This window comes from Pyrgilauda ruficollis, unplaced genomic scaffold (assembly GCF_017590135.1).
Source record: "Pyrgilauda ruficollis isolate IOZ18807 unplaced genomic scaffold, ASM1759013v1 scaffold100, whole genome shotgun sequence".
NCBI classification, from domain to species: domain Eukaryota; kingdom Metazoa; phylum Chordata; class Aves; order Passeriformes; family Passeridae; genus Pyrgilauda; species Pyrgilauda ruficollis.
The window spans coordinates 1,289,740-1,301,874 of record NW_024508102.1 but is presented as its reverse complement, the minus strand read 5'-3'; the positions used below and the strand labels follow the sequence as shown (position 1 = coordinate 1,301,874).

Genomic DNA, 12,135 nt, shown 5'->3' with positions numbered 1-12,135 from the left:
CGCGGCCCCCGCAGCCGCCTCAGGCCCGCCCGCCCGCAGCCCGCGGCGCCGCCATCTTGCCTCCGGGCGGGCCCGGCGCCGCCATTGGCCGCTGCTCGCGAGGCGTCGCGGATTCACCAATCGCAGGCGGGCACGGCAGTGACGCGCACAGAGGGGCGGGGCCTGCTACGCTGGAGGGGCGGGAGAGACCATGGGGGGCGCGGGGGGGACGCGGGGCGGCACCACCCGAGTCCTGCGGGGGGTGAATGACATTTGCTGGGATTTTGGGATTTCTGCTTTTCCAGGGAATTCGCGGCGCGGTTTCATCCCCGCCCTGGATCCCGCTCGCCTGTCGTGTGGTGTTTTAGGTCCGGTGAAGTGGCTGCTTCGGTCTGACACAGGAACTGTTTCTGTTCAGACTTTTAGAATGAAATAAATTAAATAAATTAAAAATTGCCTCCAGGCAGCGTGGCATTTTCTGCACCAGACGCTATTATTTGTCTTCTTTTTATTTATAGTGCATAAAGCCCATAAATAGTGTTCCAGACTGGAGTAACACCTCTCATATTATTACTATTATTCTCCACCCCACTTACTCCCATATGGAGCACTGAAGAATAATTATTAACGAGTAATTATGCAAATATTCTATTGCATATGCAAATTGAGGGACAAAACCTTTTCCTACTGCCACTCCATAACAAACACCAAACACCTGCAGCACAAAGAACTGCAAAAAAAAGCAAAAATAAATGAAAAACAAAACTACACATGTATAAAATAGAACGGCATTGGAAGAGTCAAAACCCGAACCACAGATCCTGCCTGGGTGGGATTTCCCCTTCCCTAAACCTTCCTCTGTGTTTCCTGCATCCACGTGGCCTTGGAATGCCACACAAAGGATGGATGTGCTGGCTGTAAATATTTATCCATTGCACAGCACCTTCACTCAGACTCTGACTGGATTCACACCTGAAAATCACTCATTATTTTTACATAAATCTGAAAACCCAACTCCAGCTCGTGCCTGTTGGTTCTGCACTGTCTGAACCAGGGTCTTGGTTGGCTTTCAGGGCTGTGAGCCAGGTTTTACCCACAAACATGCTGCTGTTCTGGAAAACAAATGCAATTTATTATTGGATGATTCCTTCACCCCCATTCCAGTAACAGATGTTCAAAAAGATCTTATAAAAATCATCAAGTGCTGTAGAAACCGTTGGTAATGATGAAGTGCTTGTCCTGCAGGTTTATTTGCAAGTTTTGCTATATAAAAATGTCACCTCCTTTTACATCTCACAACTTTTCCTTGCACAGAAAATAGCTGTAAACAATTTACTACCAAAATTCTTCTGCCACTTCAGCCTCCTGTGAAGGAATGAGAAGTTCCTCCGTTTTTGCTCTTTTTACCACTAATAAATAGAAGCCATTAGAACATTTCCCAGTGAAGGGAAATGTTACAGAAGCCTTCAAATGTTTTCCTGCTCTCCACGACCTTTCTAAACATGAACCTGAGGAAGTCTTTGTCAAAGCTGGTTTTTTCCCCCAGATTTCCTCCCCAGGTGCTCAGGGTGAGGCTCTGTCACAGTGCTGGGCTGCAGCAGCTGCTCACACCATGGACAGGATGGAGCTGAGAATTCCAGGGAACAGACGTGGCAAAACATTCTCCAGCTCATCAACACTTTGCCTGCAGTGTGTGTTGAAAGGTTTTTCTCCTGTAACCACTGTCCTCAATAATTTCTTTGCAGCAGCCCCAGCCCAAGCCACCAGCAGGATTTGGGTGCTGCTGGATTGGCAGCAGGGAAGGGGAATTCTCCTGCTGCATCCTGGGGTGCTTCAGGATGGAGGCAAAGCCTTGAGCACACAGAGCTTTAAGGAAAGAAAAGCTCTGCAGCACAGCCAGGTCAGTGCAGCCAAGGATTCCCAACCTGGAACATTCCAGTGCAGCCCCAGGAAGCTGACTGGGCCAGGAGGGCTGAGTCCCTCCTTGCCACATGCCCAGGTTCCAGTTTGACAGAAACGTGGCCCCAGTCACAGCCACTGGTGTCCCCCCAGCTGCAGCTTTGCATGGCTTTAGTGTTTGGTGTCCCTCAGCTGGTGCTGCTGGTTCAGCTGCCAGGATTTGGCCCCATTGATGCAGTTTTTCTGTGCATGCCATGGGATGACATCCCTGATGAGAACAGTTCACTCTGGATGTTGTAGAGCAGTAAAGCAGAAAGAAAACTTCTGATGCATACACTGGGAATCTGTTTAAAAATTGGAATTACAGATTTCTGTCAGTTTTCTTCTTTCTGCCCACACTGCTGGTTCTCTTCTCTGGTGTCTGGTGGAGATGCCCAGGGCTGATGTTCTGCCAGTTCATGGTTTAATTTTCCATAACTGCAAAGAGACAAGAAAGGGAGTTTGGGTCTCACAGGAATGGTCTTCACCTCCAAGTAACATTCTGTGTCTCCTGCCCATCCTGCTCTGCTCAGTGAGCTCCAGTTTCAGGATGAGCCACAGCAGGACTGGGATGAAGGGAGGAACCCTGGACTCTCACAGCTTCACCTGAAGGGAACTGGAACTGAAGTGAGCCCTGTCCTTCCCCCCAGAACTGGCTCAGGGAGGTGGGGACACAGCCAGCACCTTCTGGGGTCTGTCCCAGTGCAAAGCCAGGCTTCTCTCAGGGCTGTGAGCCAGAGAGGGACACTTACTCTGATATTGAATCCCAGCAGGTCACTGATCACTCCTGAGACAGCAGAGAGGATGACAACCCGTGTGATGTTGTAGATCAGTGGGTTCATGGTCAGCCCATAGAGCCTGAATGGACTATCCAGCTCCTGCAGTGACAGGACAAGGGTCCATCAGCACTCCCCAGCACCAAAGAATTCATCCTCTGACTCTTAGCTTAGCACTGGCACTCCAGCAGACTGGGCTGCCTCTGTGTCCTTCCTGAGATGGAATTGCCAGTGTTCCAGAGACATCTCCTGCTGAATCCAAAGGCTCTGCAGCAATCCCAGAGCCTGACACTTCAGGCTGCAGAATCACCCAGCCCAACCTGTGGACTCCCAGACTCTGCTCACTCCTTCCCAAACCTCTCCCTGCTGCTGGCAGTGAGCTGCAGCATCAGAGCTGCTGAAGGGAAACAAGACTGGAGCAGTCAGAAGCTGTGCTCACCCCAGCCTCTGCTCTCTTAGTTAAACCACTGCTCATCAAGAGTTCCCAGCACTAATTACCCACACTGGGCTTGTCCTGCTCCCTCTCCTGCAGCAGCACTGAAAATCCCCTTTGTGAGCACTAACTCAGAGCCAAGGGAAGGGCAGGGCCACATGGCATTGCCATAACTCCCTGCTGCCAGGAAATCCAGCCATTCAGGCAGAGCACCTCACCTTCAGCAGCTTTGTGGACAGTTTCAGCACATTGTTCACCAGAGAGAGCTGCTCCTTCTTGTTTGGCTTCTTCTCCATCTTCAGGTACAAGTTTATCTGTGACAGACATCACAGGCCAGGGGTTGATATTCCAGCACCAGCCCCCAACTGATTCCTACCTAAGGGGAATTGGAGCCATTTTTGCAGTCTGCTGTCACTCCTGAGGTAGTGAATTTACCACTGATAACATCATTCTTTTCCAATTGTTTTGGCTAACACACATGAACCCAGAGACCACAATAATCTAGAACTTTGGAGCTTGAGTCTGGCCCACCAGGACCAGCTCATCCCCCCATGCTGCCCAGTGCTTTGTTGCCTTCTGGCCAACACAAGGGCTGATCCCTACAATTTAAATTTGATTCCAGTATTTAAGCTGGTTTGAAATACAATAATTATATCCAAACAAAGCACAAAGCCCAGGGGAGAACAAGCTGAAGGGAGCTACCTGCTCAGTGAGCAGGATGGAAATGTTGCTGTATTTCTTGTTGGTCTCAGAGCCCAGAGATGCCAGACGTAGCAGGAAGAGGAGCAGTGCTGCCTCCCACATCAGGAACTCCCAGTTGTAAGCTGCACTCAGAAAGGTTTTGTGACCCTTAAGAACCTGCATGGGGAGAAAACAAAGCACCAAATGTCACTGACAAAGTGCCTCTTCTTGGGAGAGGCCTTCTTGCCTCCTCTGCCCAGCCCTGTGTGCTCCACAGCCACTGACAGCTCTTCCCAGGAAGTGTAAATCACTCCTCTGATGGGGTTACAGGGAAAGGTCTCATTTCTAACCTGCCTTTAGCTTGGAATTGGATATTTTTTTCCTTCTGCTCAGAAAAGGAGCCTTGTTCCCCCTCTCCCCTCCCTCTGTTCAACTAACAGGCATGAAGTGCCTTTCCTTGTCCCTCTGGCAGTCTCAGCCAAGCCTTTTGTAGGCTGGTGAAAGAAAAGCCTCCAGCACCTGGGAGGGTTCTCCCTACTTCATAAACCAACAAAGTTAAAATCTCACCTGGGCACAGCAGATAAAAGCAATTGAAAGAGCCAGTAAAAAGACTGAGGACACCACAACATCCACAGACCTCTGGGGGCCTCGTCTCTGCAGAAACAAGGACACAGGGTCAGGGATGAACGTGGTGTGCAGGCAAAACTCACCACAAACAGCTGGCACTGCCACTGACACCCCCTCTGCAATAACCAAACCCCAGATCAGGACTCACCTTCAGGTAGGAGCGAAGGGATAACCAGATCTTGATGTTCTCCACCTTCTTGAGCCTGAAGTGAGGGATTTCGTATTTCCTGGCTTTCCGAGCAGATGTGATGTGACTAAAGAGCTTGGCAAACAAAAACCTCTGCAAGTAAAAAACAGAACAATCAATTAGTGGAAAACAGAACAGACTGCTTGGGATTCTTAGTGGTACCTGGCAAAAAGGGTCACTGGGGAAGGTCAGCATGAGACCTGGGTGCTCAATCTCTGCAGCAGCAGTTGTTTTCATAGAGTTCCAGATTGGTTTGTATTGGGAGGGACCTTAAAGCTCATCTTTTTCCAGCCCTTGCCATGGGCAGGGACACCTTCCACTCTCCCAGGCTGCTCCAAGCCCTGTCCAACCTGGCCTTGAAGAATTCCAGGGATGGGGCAGCCACAGCAGAGAAGGGACACAGTAAGACCTTGGGGACAGGTAAGGGGGGGAACAGGGGAGTCAGGAATGCTATTGATAGGTACAATTTGTGACTGATCAATAAGAACCTTCCCAGACTCCCCTCCCTGACCTTGGCAAGGGCTGGGATGAGATGAACTTTAAGGTCATCATCCCATTTTTATTCCTACTCTCCAGGCTCCTGAGAGGCACCAGCACCTTTAAACCCACCTGCTTGTAGGTTCTCTCAGCAACACACATCATGAAGAAAAACATCCAGGTTAAGCACAGCCTTTCCAGAAAGTTGATGGCAGACAGGATGAGCACAGAGGTGCTGATAGGGGCTCCACAGAAGATGTGCAGAAGCTCCATCAGAGAGATGGAGCAGAGCTGCTCCAGGCTGTCCGTGCGGAACAGCCTGTAGAGGAATGGCAGGAAGGCCAATCCGATGGTGATGATGTTTCCCAGCATCTGATACCCCACTCCTTGCTGGTGGGCATTAACCTGGCAAGCAGAAATAAAAATGGGATGATTACTTGGGGTATGCATCAAGGAAAAGGCCTGTTGTGGCAAGCAGTTGGTTCCCCTTCCCTTCACAAGAGCCTAAAATAATTCCACCCATTTCAGTCCAAACACAAAACCAATCAGCCAAATAATCAACCTCCCACTTTCAGCACCCTGCAGAGACAATCAGTGATAATTAGCACTTGTCAGTCTTCAAAAGACCTCCTAAATTGGGGGTTAAGGCAATTTTTCAGTAAGAACACGTGGGACAAGCATCTTTGCAGCTGGGGAGGGACCAGTTTCCATACCACCAATAATATTTGCATGTGTAGCTGTTTCCAGGGGTTTTGGTGGCTGTTTTCTGAAGTGGGAGGGAGAGGCTGCAATGCCACACAGCCCCCTTACCCTGCTCATGATGATCCCACTGATCTCCAGCACGGACATGTCCACCTTCTTGCAGTCATTCCCCTCCCAGATCAGAGCACTCACTTTGGCAGACGCTGGGCTGGTGTTCTGCAGCCAAAACAGATGGTTCTAGAAAAGAGACAGGAGTGCAAAAGCTGGGTCAGCTCTTTCTGCCTGCTGTAAGTAACACCTTTGCCTAGAGCGCATTTGGATTGAGGGGGAAATTCCATTTTGGGTTAAATGCTTTGTTTTGGGATAAGCAGCCAGGCAGAGGGGAGGGATAGACTCGATCATCAATCACTGACAGAATTTCGAGCAATCCAGATTTCCATTGTAACTCTGGCTTCATCCAGACTGCTCACCTTACACCAAGAGCATCTCACCTTCGGGAAAACAGGGGGAAGAGGGAGAAGCACTCCCAGCTCCCGGATGGAAATCACCAACCTGCTGGAAGACGTCCTCCTTCAGGTCCCTGCGGGAGTCCCTGCGGGAGCGCTCCTCGCTGTCGCTGGTGCCCGAGGAGCGGCACTCGGGGCCGTGCAGGAGATCGTCCCACAGCATGTCCTCGGTCTCCGAGTCCTGCCGTGTGCTCTCCGAGTCCCGCCGGCTCCCGCTGCGGCTCCGGGGCCCCACGCTCAGGCACGACCTGGGGTCCTGCGGCAGCGCAAAGGTCACACGGCACAGCCCCGCCGCGGCTGGTACAGCCAGCACCTCCTCCTCATCCTCCTCCTCCTCCTCATCCTCCTCCTCCTCCTCCTCATTATCCTCCTGCTCCTTCTCCCACAGCTTTGAGTGCTCCCAGTCGCACCCACACGGTGGGAATGGTTTAAGACAATGTTTGGGGAAAAAGCGTTTCTATACCAGAACTCACACAGAGCCCATTAATTCCCTACCTCCGTCCCCAACCTACAAAATAGAAATTGATGTAGTCATTTTAATACAAAAATGTCCATTTTAATGTCTTTTGCATAATCTGTTTTAATATTTCATTTATATTTTGTATTAATTTATATATCTCCATATTTATAACTTGATATTCACATATTCATATTTTGTTTTCGGGTAGGGGTAAAAAACCAAAGTAAATGAAGTGACTGAGTATGTCTCACAGAACAGATTTATTCCTTCATTACAGGAGTTGGACTTGATCCTCGTGGGTCCCTTCCAACTCAGGATAGTCTGTGATTTTAAAATCAAAATTTATTAGCTTAAAAGCTGCAAGCACAGCACTGCCTCCCAACCACAAGAGCAATTGCAGCAATTGCAGGAGCAATTAGAGGCAGCTTGGACTGTCCCTTGCTGCCAACAGAGTTACTTATTTGTTTGTTTGTTTGTTTGTGGTTTGTTTAACAAAGCAGCACAATCAGGATTGTGAACACTGTGAAGGTTTACAAGGCTGCCAAGCAGCAGGGAGGGAAGAGGTCACAGCTTGCACCTGAGGATTCTGAAGCACAATCATTTCATAACTGATGAAATGAGCTTTAAGGTCCCTTCCAGCCCAACCCACCCTCTGATTCTGTGACCCCTGCCAGGCCTGGGAAAACTCCCTCTCCTGACTTTACAACCATACCTGCCTGTACAATGTGGATTCCAGTTCAGACTCCACAACACTGTCAGAGTCTCTGGCAGCTTTCAGGGCTTGCTTGACCTGCCAAGACCAAAGGAAAACCTCCTCATTATCCACAGCAAAACAAGGTGTGGAGAACAGCACTAATCCCACCTGGGTACCTGTGAGACAGCCTGGTTGAGAGAAAGCAGAGGCCTCTTCTTCCTCTCCTCGTAGCTGTTGTCACTGGAAGCCCCTTCCATGCTGGGCCGTAGCAGGATCCTCTGTGCCAGGGCCTCAGCATCCTCAGCATCCTCAGCATCCTCCTCGCTCGACAGCTCATCAGAAGCACCGTCCCTGGTGGTGCCATCATCCTACAAATGCACAGCCAAGGCCACGCCAAGCAGCAGCCTGAGTCCCATCCAAGGCTCAGAGGCAGAGCTGCCCCCCTGGCACAGCCCTCAATGCCTGCAGAGCCAGCACATGATCCCCACTGAAACAGAATTCTCTTGGCATCAGAGACTTCACAGATATTAACTCCTTCCTCCCGCTCTTGTCTTGCCCCAGAGGTAATGAGAGAGAATTTTGGGTGGGTGGATTTGGAGCTGGAAAAGGCAGGAGGAGGAGGATGCAGCAGCAGCTCTTGGCTGTGCCTTAAGCCCAGATGTATCTACGAGCTGGGGGGTAACAAAGCCAAAATCTGGGGCTGTGCCCCTGCACCGAGCTCTGCCCCATCCAAACTCCTTCACAGAGAGGAGGTGGGATGGCACAGTATGACACAATTCCACACAGGATCTATTCCAAGCTCTTCATGTGGAGTTGACACACCGCTGGCCCAGAGGAAACTCAAGAGTAATTGCCAAAATCTTTGTTTCAAAGCTTTCAACAGAGCTCACGATGCTTTAGCTCTTTCTCTCTCCTCAAGGGATGTCTCAGTCTTGCAAGACAAAATATTTTATGGAACTGCTTTTGAAAATGGCTAATTTATTTAGTCATTATCAGCACTGTCCCTTAATTGAACACCTTGTGATCAGAAGTGTCAACAATTAACAGAGCACTCTGGTAAAACAGACATTCCAGCACTGTCTGTGTTTGACCCAGGGCTGGAGCACCCTGGGAGAGTGGAAGGTGTCCCTGGGTGGAATGAGATGAGCTTTAAGACTCCTTCCAACCCAAACTATTCTGGAATTGTATTCCATAATTATGAAAAGAAAGCACCAGCACCTTTTCAGCTGCTCAGTGAGAGGCAGAAAGGAGTTTCTAGGTTAATGCAGGCAAAGACTAGCAGGAGGGAATATCTTGTATTAGACCAAACCATTCAGTTAAATATGAACACACTTACTTCTGGCACACAAAGAACACACTGAAACTGTGATTTCAAAGGATCTCCCCTGGCAGTACCTGATGGCTCTTCTCCCCATCAGAAAGTTTACTTTTCTCTTTGCAGTGCAGCAGCCTGTGCTCAGATCTGGCCTGTCTGGGTTTGATGCCATCACCCACAGCACTCACACCACTTTCTGTCTCAGTCCCTTTCTCAGCTACCAGCTTTACTCCTCTATTCCTAGGAGAGAAAATACAATTAAATGCTTTTATGTCAGGGAAAAACTCTTTGGGGTAAAACAATCTGGTCTTCCCTCGTCACAGGTGCAGCATCAAACAAGATACCTAAGGGATAAATAATTTCCTTTGGTTGACAGGCTTTGTGTGCTGAGTCTGTTAAAAGATTTATATCTGCTTCACCCTCACTCAACATGTCTTTTGTAACTCTAATAGTATCTTAAAATTTCCAAATCAAATGGAAATTTTTCATTATTTTTATTTTTTAAAAAAATAAGAGCAATTCAGAAAACAAAAAGTCCTCGGGAAGAGAAAGCACCTGTGAGCTGGAAACTCACCAGGAAATTCACCTGGGAGAACAGGAGAAAACAATGAAATATTATCCCATACAATCTCTCCTCTTTTTCCTTGAGTTACTTTTAGAGAAGCAAGGTGCCAAAGGGAGACAACTGTCCAAAACAGAAGGCACAATTGCTTTTTGAAATCACATAAAACAGCAATATAATCTGAGCACTCTCTCAAACAAGGTCACTTATCTGATAAATAAAAATAAACTCCACCACATTCTGCAGCTCATCTAACACTTGGTTTCACATGATCTAATTTTATACAGGCTAATTTTATATGATCTAATAAGGACATACTAAATATTCCTGAGGAATCAGCTTCCCACACTACCACAAAGGTTTTAATTCAAAAAAAGACTGACAGGCAGTGGGGATGTCAGTGACAGCACATGCTGTGCCTCCATTCTCCAGGTACCAAACTGCTCCCAGTGTCACGAGCAGCACAAACCCAGCAGGGACCACGTACCTCCTCTGGAAGAGCAGGCTGGATAAATTGGTCAGCAGAGAGGCAGAGCCAGACTGCTCCTCCTTGCTGGTTCTGTCAGGAGAACACCAACTGCTCCCATCCACACCCACAGCCTTGCGCAACTTCCTGAGTTTGAAGACAAGGAGGATTAAGTTGGTGTAAGAAGCTACTTTCAGGTCTTTTTTAAAAGATCTGAATGAGATTTGAACAGCACCATTCAGGTACAGGCACCATTCAAATGGCCTTTTGGATGCACCACTCGGGCACCATTCAAATGGCTTTTTGGATGCCATTTTTCTGCAGCCATGCAGAACACTGACTTCCAGTACAAAAATTCTGCCTACACCCCCAGCACGTCAGGGCATCACTGGGAAAAGCACAAGGGACAAAATCTAGAAGGAGTCTTTGCTGCAGCAAGCTGAAGGAGGAAAGCTGGATGCAGTGCCAGGTGGATGCAGTGCCAGCTGGATGCAGTGCCAGGTGGATGCAGTGCCAGGTGGATGCAGTGCCAGCTGTCCAGCTGGATGCAGTGCCAGCTGGATGCAGTGCCAGGTGGATGCAGTGCCAGCTGTCCAGCTGTGCAGCTGAGCCCCAGGGCCCTGCTGCAGCTCACCTGCGGCGCCGGCTCAGCCCGTTGCTCCCTGCAGCTCTGTTCACCTGCGTGGACACGATCTGGCAGTGAACTGTCCCCAGCAGCAGCATCAGGCACAGGGGTCCCATCACTTCACTGGCACTCACAGCAGGCACCAGGAAGTACAGCACCACTGCTACCACTGCAAAGGAAATGGCACCAAGGCATAAATTAAAAAGTCTGTCTCAACTGTTTTTACTCTGCTTTGTTGTATTATTATTTAATTTCTGCAGTTGCTAGTGCCACACACCTTGAAATGCACATTCAGTAGGTTCCACACAAGATCCTCAGGCTTTAGATTATGGACTACAAAATCATAGACTCACTAAGCTTGGCTAAGCCCTCTGAGCCATCGAGCCCAAGCACTCCCCCAGCACTGCCAGGCTCACCCCTAACCCATTTCCCAAGAGCATTCTTTGATGTGCCATTCCTTGCAGGAGAAGGTTCATGGCACAGCCTCATGGTGTCCCCTCACCTTGCATAAGGTAGAGCACCAAGAGCCACATAAAAATACGCTGGGAAGTGACCTGTATCCACCAGTGGCTGAACAGGGGGAAGAACACCACTCTCACAATTCCCTTCCTCGTCAGCGATGTCCAGGGAATTTCAGGCTTGGCTTTGGCAAAGGTAGAGCCTTGGAATTAAAGGGGACACGAGCCATCATTAACTGTGAATCACAAGAGCTCCCTCGCTGGAGTTCCCCTTTGGGCAGCCCCAGCCCTGCTTCAGGCTGAGCAGGGGGTGAGATTTGGGCACCATTCAAAGCTACAGAGCCCCAGCAGACGCAGCTGCAGCAGCTGCTTGTGTTCTGTCAGAGCTCTGCCTCTGACCCTTCCCTGCCCACCCAAGCACTCCTGCAGAGCCACCCAAACTCCTCCTGCTCTGCTCTCAGGTCTGCAGTGCCCACGAGCAGGGCTCCCCTGGCAGCAGGGCAGGTTCTGCTTCCCCCACAAAGCCGGGATGCACCTGCAGAATCAGGGAATATCCTGAGCTGGAAGGGACCCACAGGGATCGCCAAGTCCCTGCACAGACCCCCAGCAATCCCACCCTGGCATCCCTGGGAGCGTTCTGCAGCTCCGGCAGCCTGTGCCCATTCCCTGGGCAGCCTGGGCAGAGCCCAGCACCCTCTGCGGGAAGAAGAACCCTTCCTGATCTCCAAGCCACCCCTCCTGTGAGCCATCCCCAGCCGCCCCCCGTCCCAGAGGGGAGGCACAGCGCCAGCTCCGCTCACCGCTGATCAGATCCACGTCGATCAGATCGGGCTGGATGTGCCCCTTTTTCTTCGGCTTGTTCTTGAAGCCCTGCGGGGCGGAACACACGGCCGGGTTAGCGGCGAGGGGCGCGGCGGGGCCCGTTCTCCCCCTCCCCGCCGCCGGTACCTTCATCTGGGTCTGCTCCACGGCCTTCTCCCATATCTGCTGGTCGTAGGCCCCGATCTGCGGGGAGAGGAGGCTGAGGGCACTGCCGGGCCCGCGCCCGCCCGCCCCGCGCCGCACTCACCTTCTTCTGGTACCATGAAATGGCATCGCGGCAGGCCATGGGGAGCGGCGGCACCGGCACCGGGCCCGGTACCGACACCGGCACCGACCCCGCTCCCGTTACCCTGGAAACCGCCCGGCGCTCGACTGGCTCCGCCTGCCGCGCCCCCACACCCACCCAGGCAGCGCCAGCCGAGCGCCG

The 12,135-nt window shown here is 50.7% G+C and overlaps 1 protein-coding gene across 2 annotated transcripts; it reads right to left on the bottom strand.

The window, feature by feature from the left end:
• Window positions 1-481: 481 nt before the first annotated feature.
• On the bottom strand, window positions 482-12,085 carry PHTF1 (putative homeodomain transcription factor 1). 2 transcript variants are annotated; one of them, XM_041467726.1, is made up of 18 exons: window positions 11,956-12,085; window positions 11,835-11,891; window positions 11,687-11,756; window positions 10,931-11,089; window positions 10,438-10,597; window positions 9,825-9,950; window positions 8,856-9,015; window positions 7,637-7,828; window positions 7,479-7,556; window positions 6,353-6,562; window positions 5,909-6,037; window positions 5,231-5,503; window positions 4,583-4,714; window positions 4,375-4,461; window positions 3,829-3,984; window positions 3,345-3,440; window positions 2,670-2,795; window positions 482-2,355 (listed from the first exon to the last, which is right to left on the bottom strand). In XM_041467726.1, the coding sequence occupies exons 1-18, from the start codon at window positions 11,992-11,994 to the stop codon at window positions 2,335-2,337; spliced, it is 2,271 nt and encodes a 756-aa protein (XP_041323660.1). In that variant the 5' UTR covers window positions 11,995-12,085; the 3' UTR covers window positions 482-2,334. The 2 variants fall into 2 exon arrangements, with proteins under 2 accessions (XP_041323660.1, XP_041323670.1); XM_041467736.1 differs by lacking the exons at window positions 482-2,355; window positions 2,670-2,795 and having other exon boundaries at window positions 3,402-3,502.
• Window positions 12,086-12,135: the final 50 nt, after the last annotated feature.

Excerpts from the sequence above, each read along its gene's own strand:
- PHTF1 (XM_041467726.1), bottom strand. The coding sequence starts at position 11,994 with ATGGCCTGCCGCGATGCCATTTCATGGTACCAGAAGAAG. Across the intron at positions 7,829-8,855 it reads ATGGGGAGAAGAGCCATCAG|GATGATGGCACCACCAGGGA; the intron begins GTACTGCCAGGG and ends GTGCATTTGTAG. Across the intron at positions 2,796-3,344 it reads TGTCCACAAAGCTGCTGAAG|GAGCTGGATAGTCCATTCAG; the intron begins GTGAGGTGCTCT and ends CTGTCACTGCAG.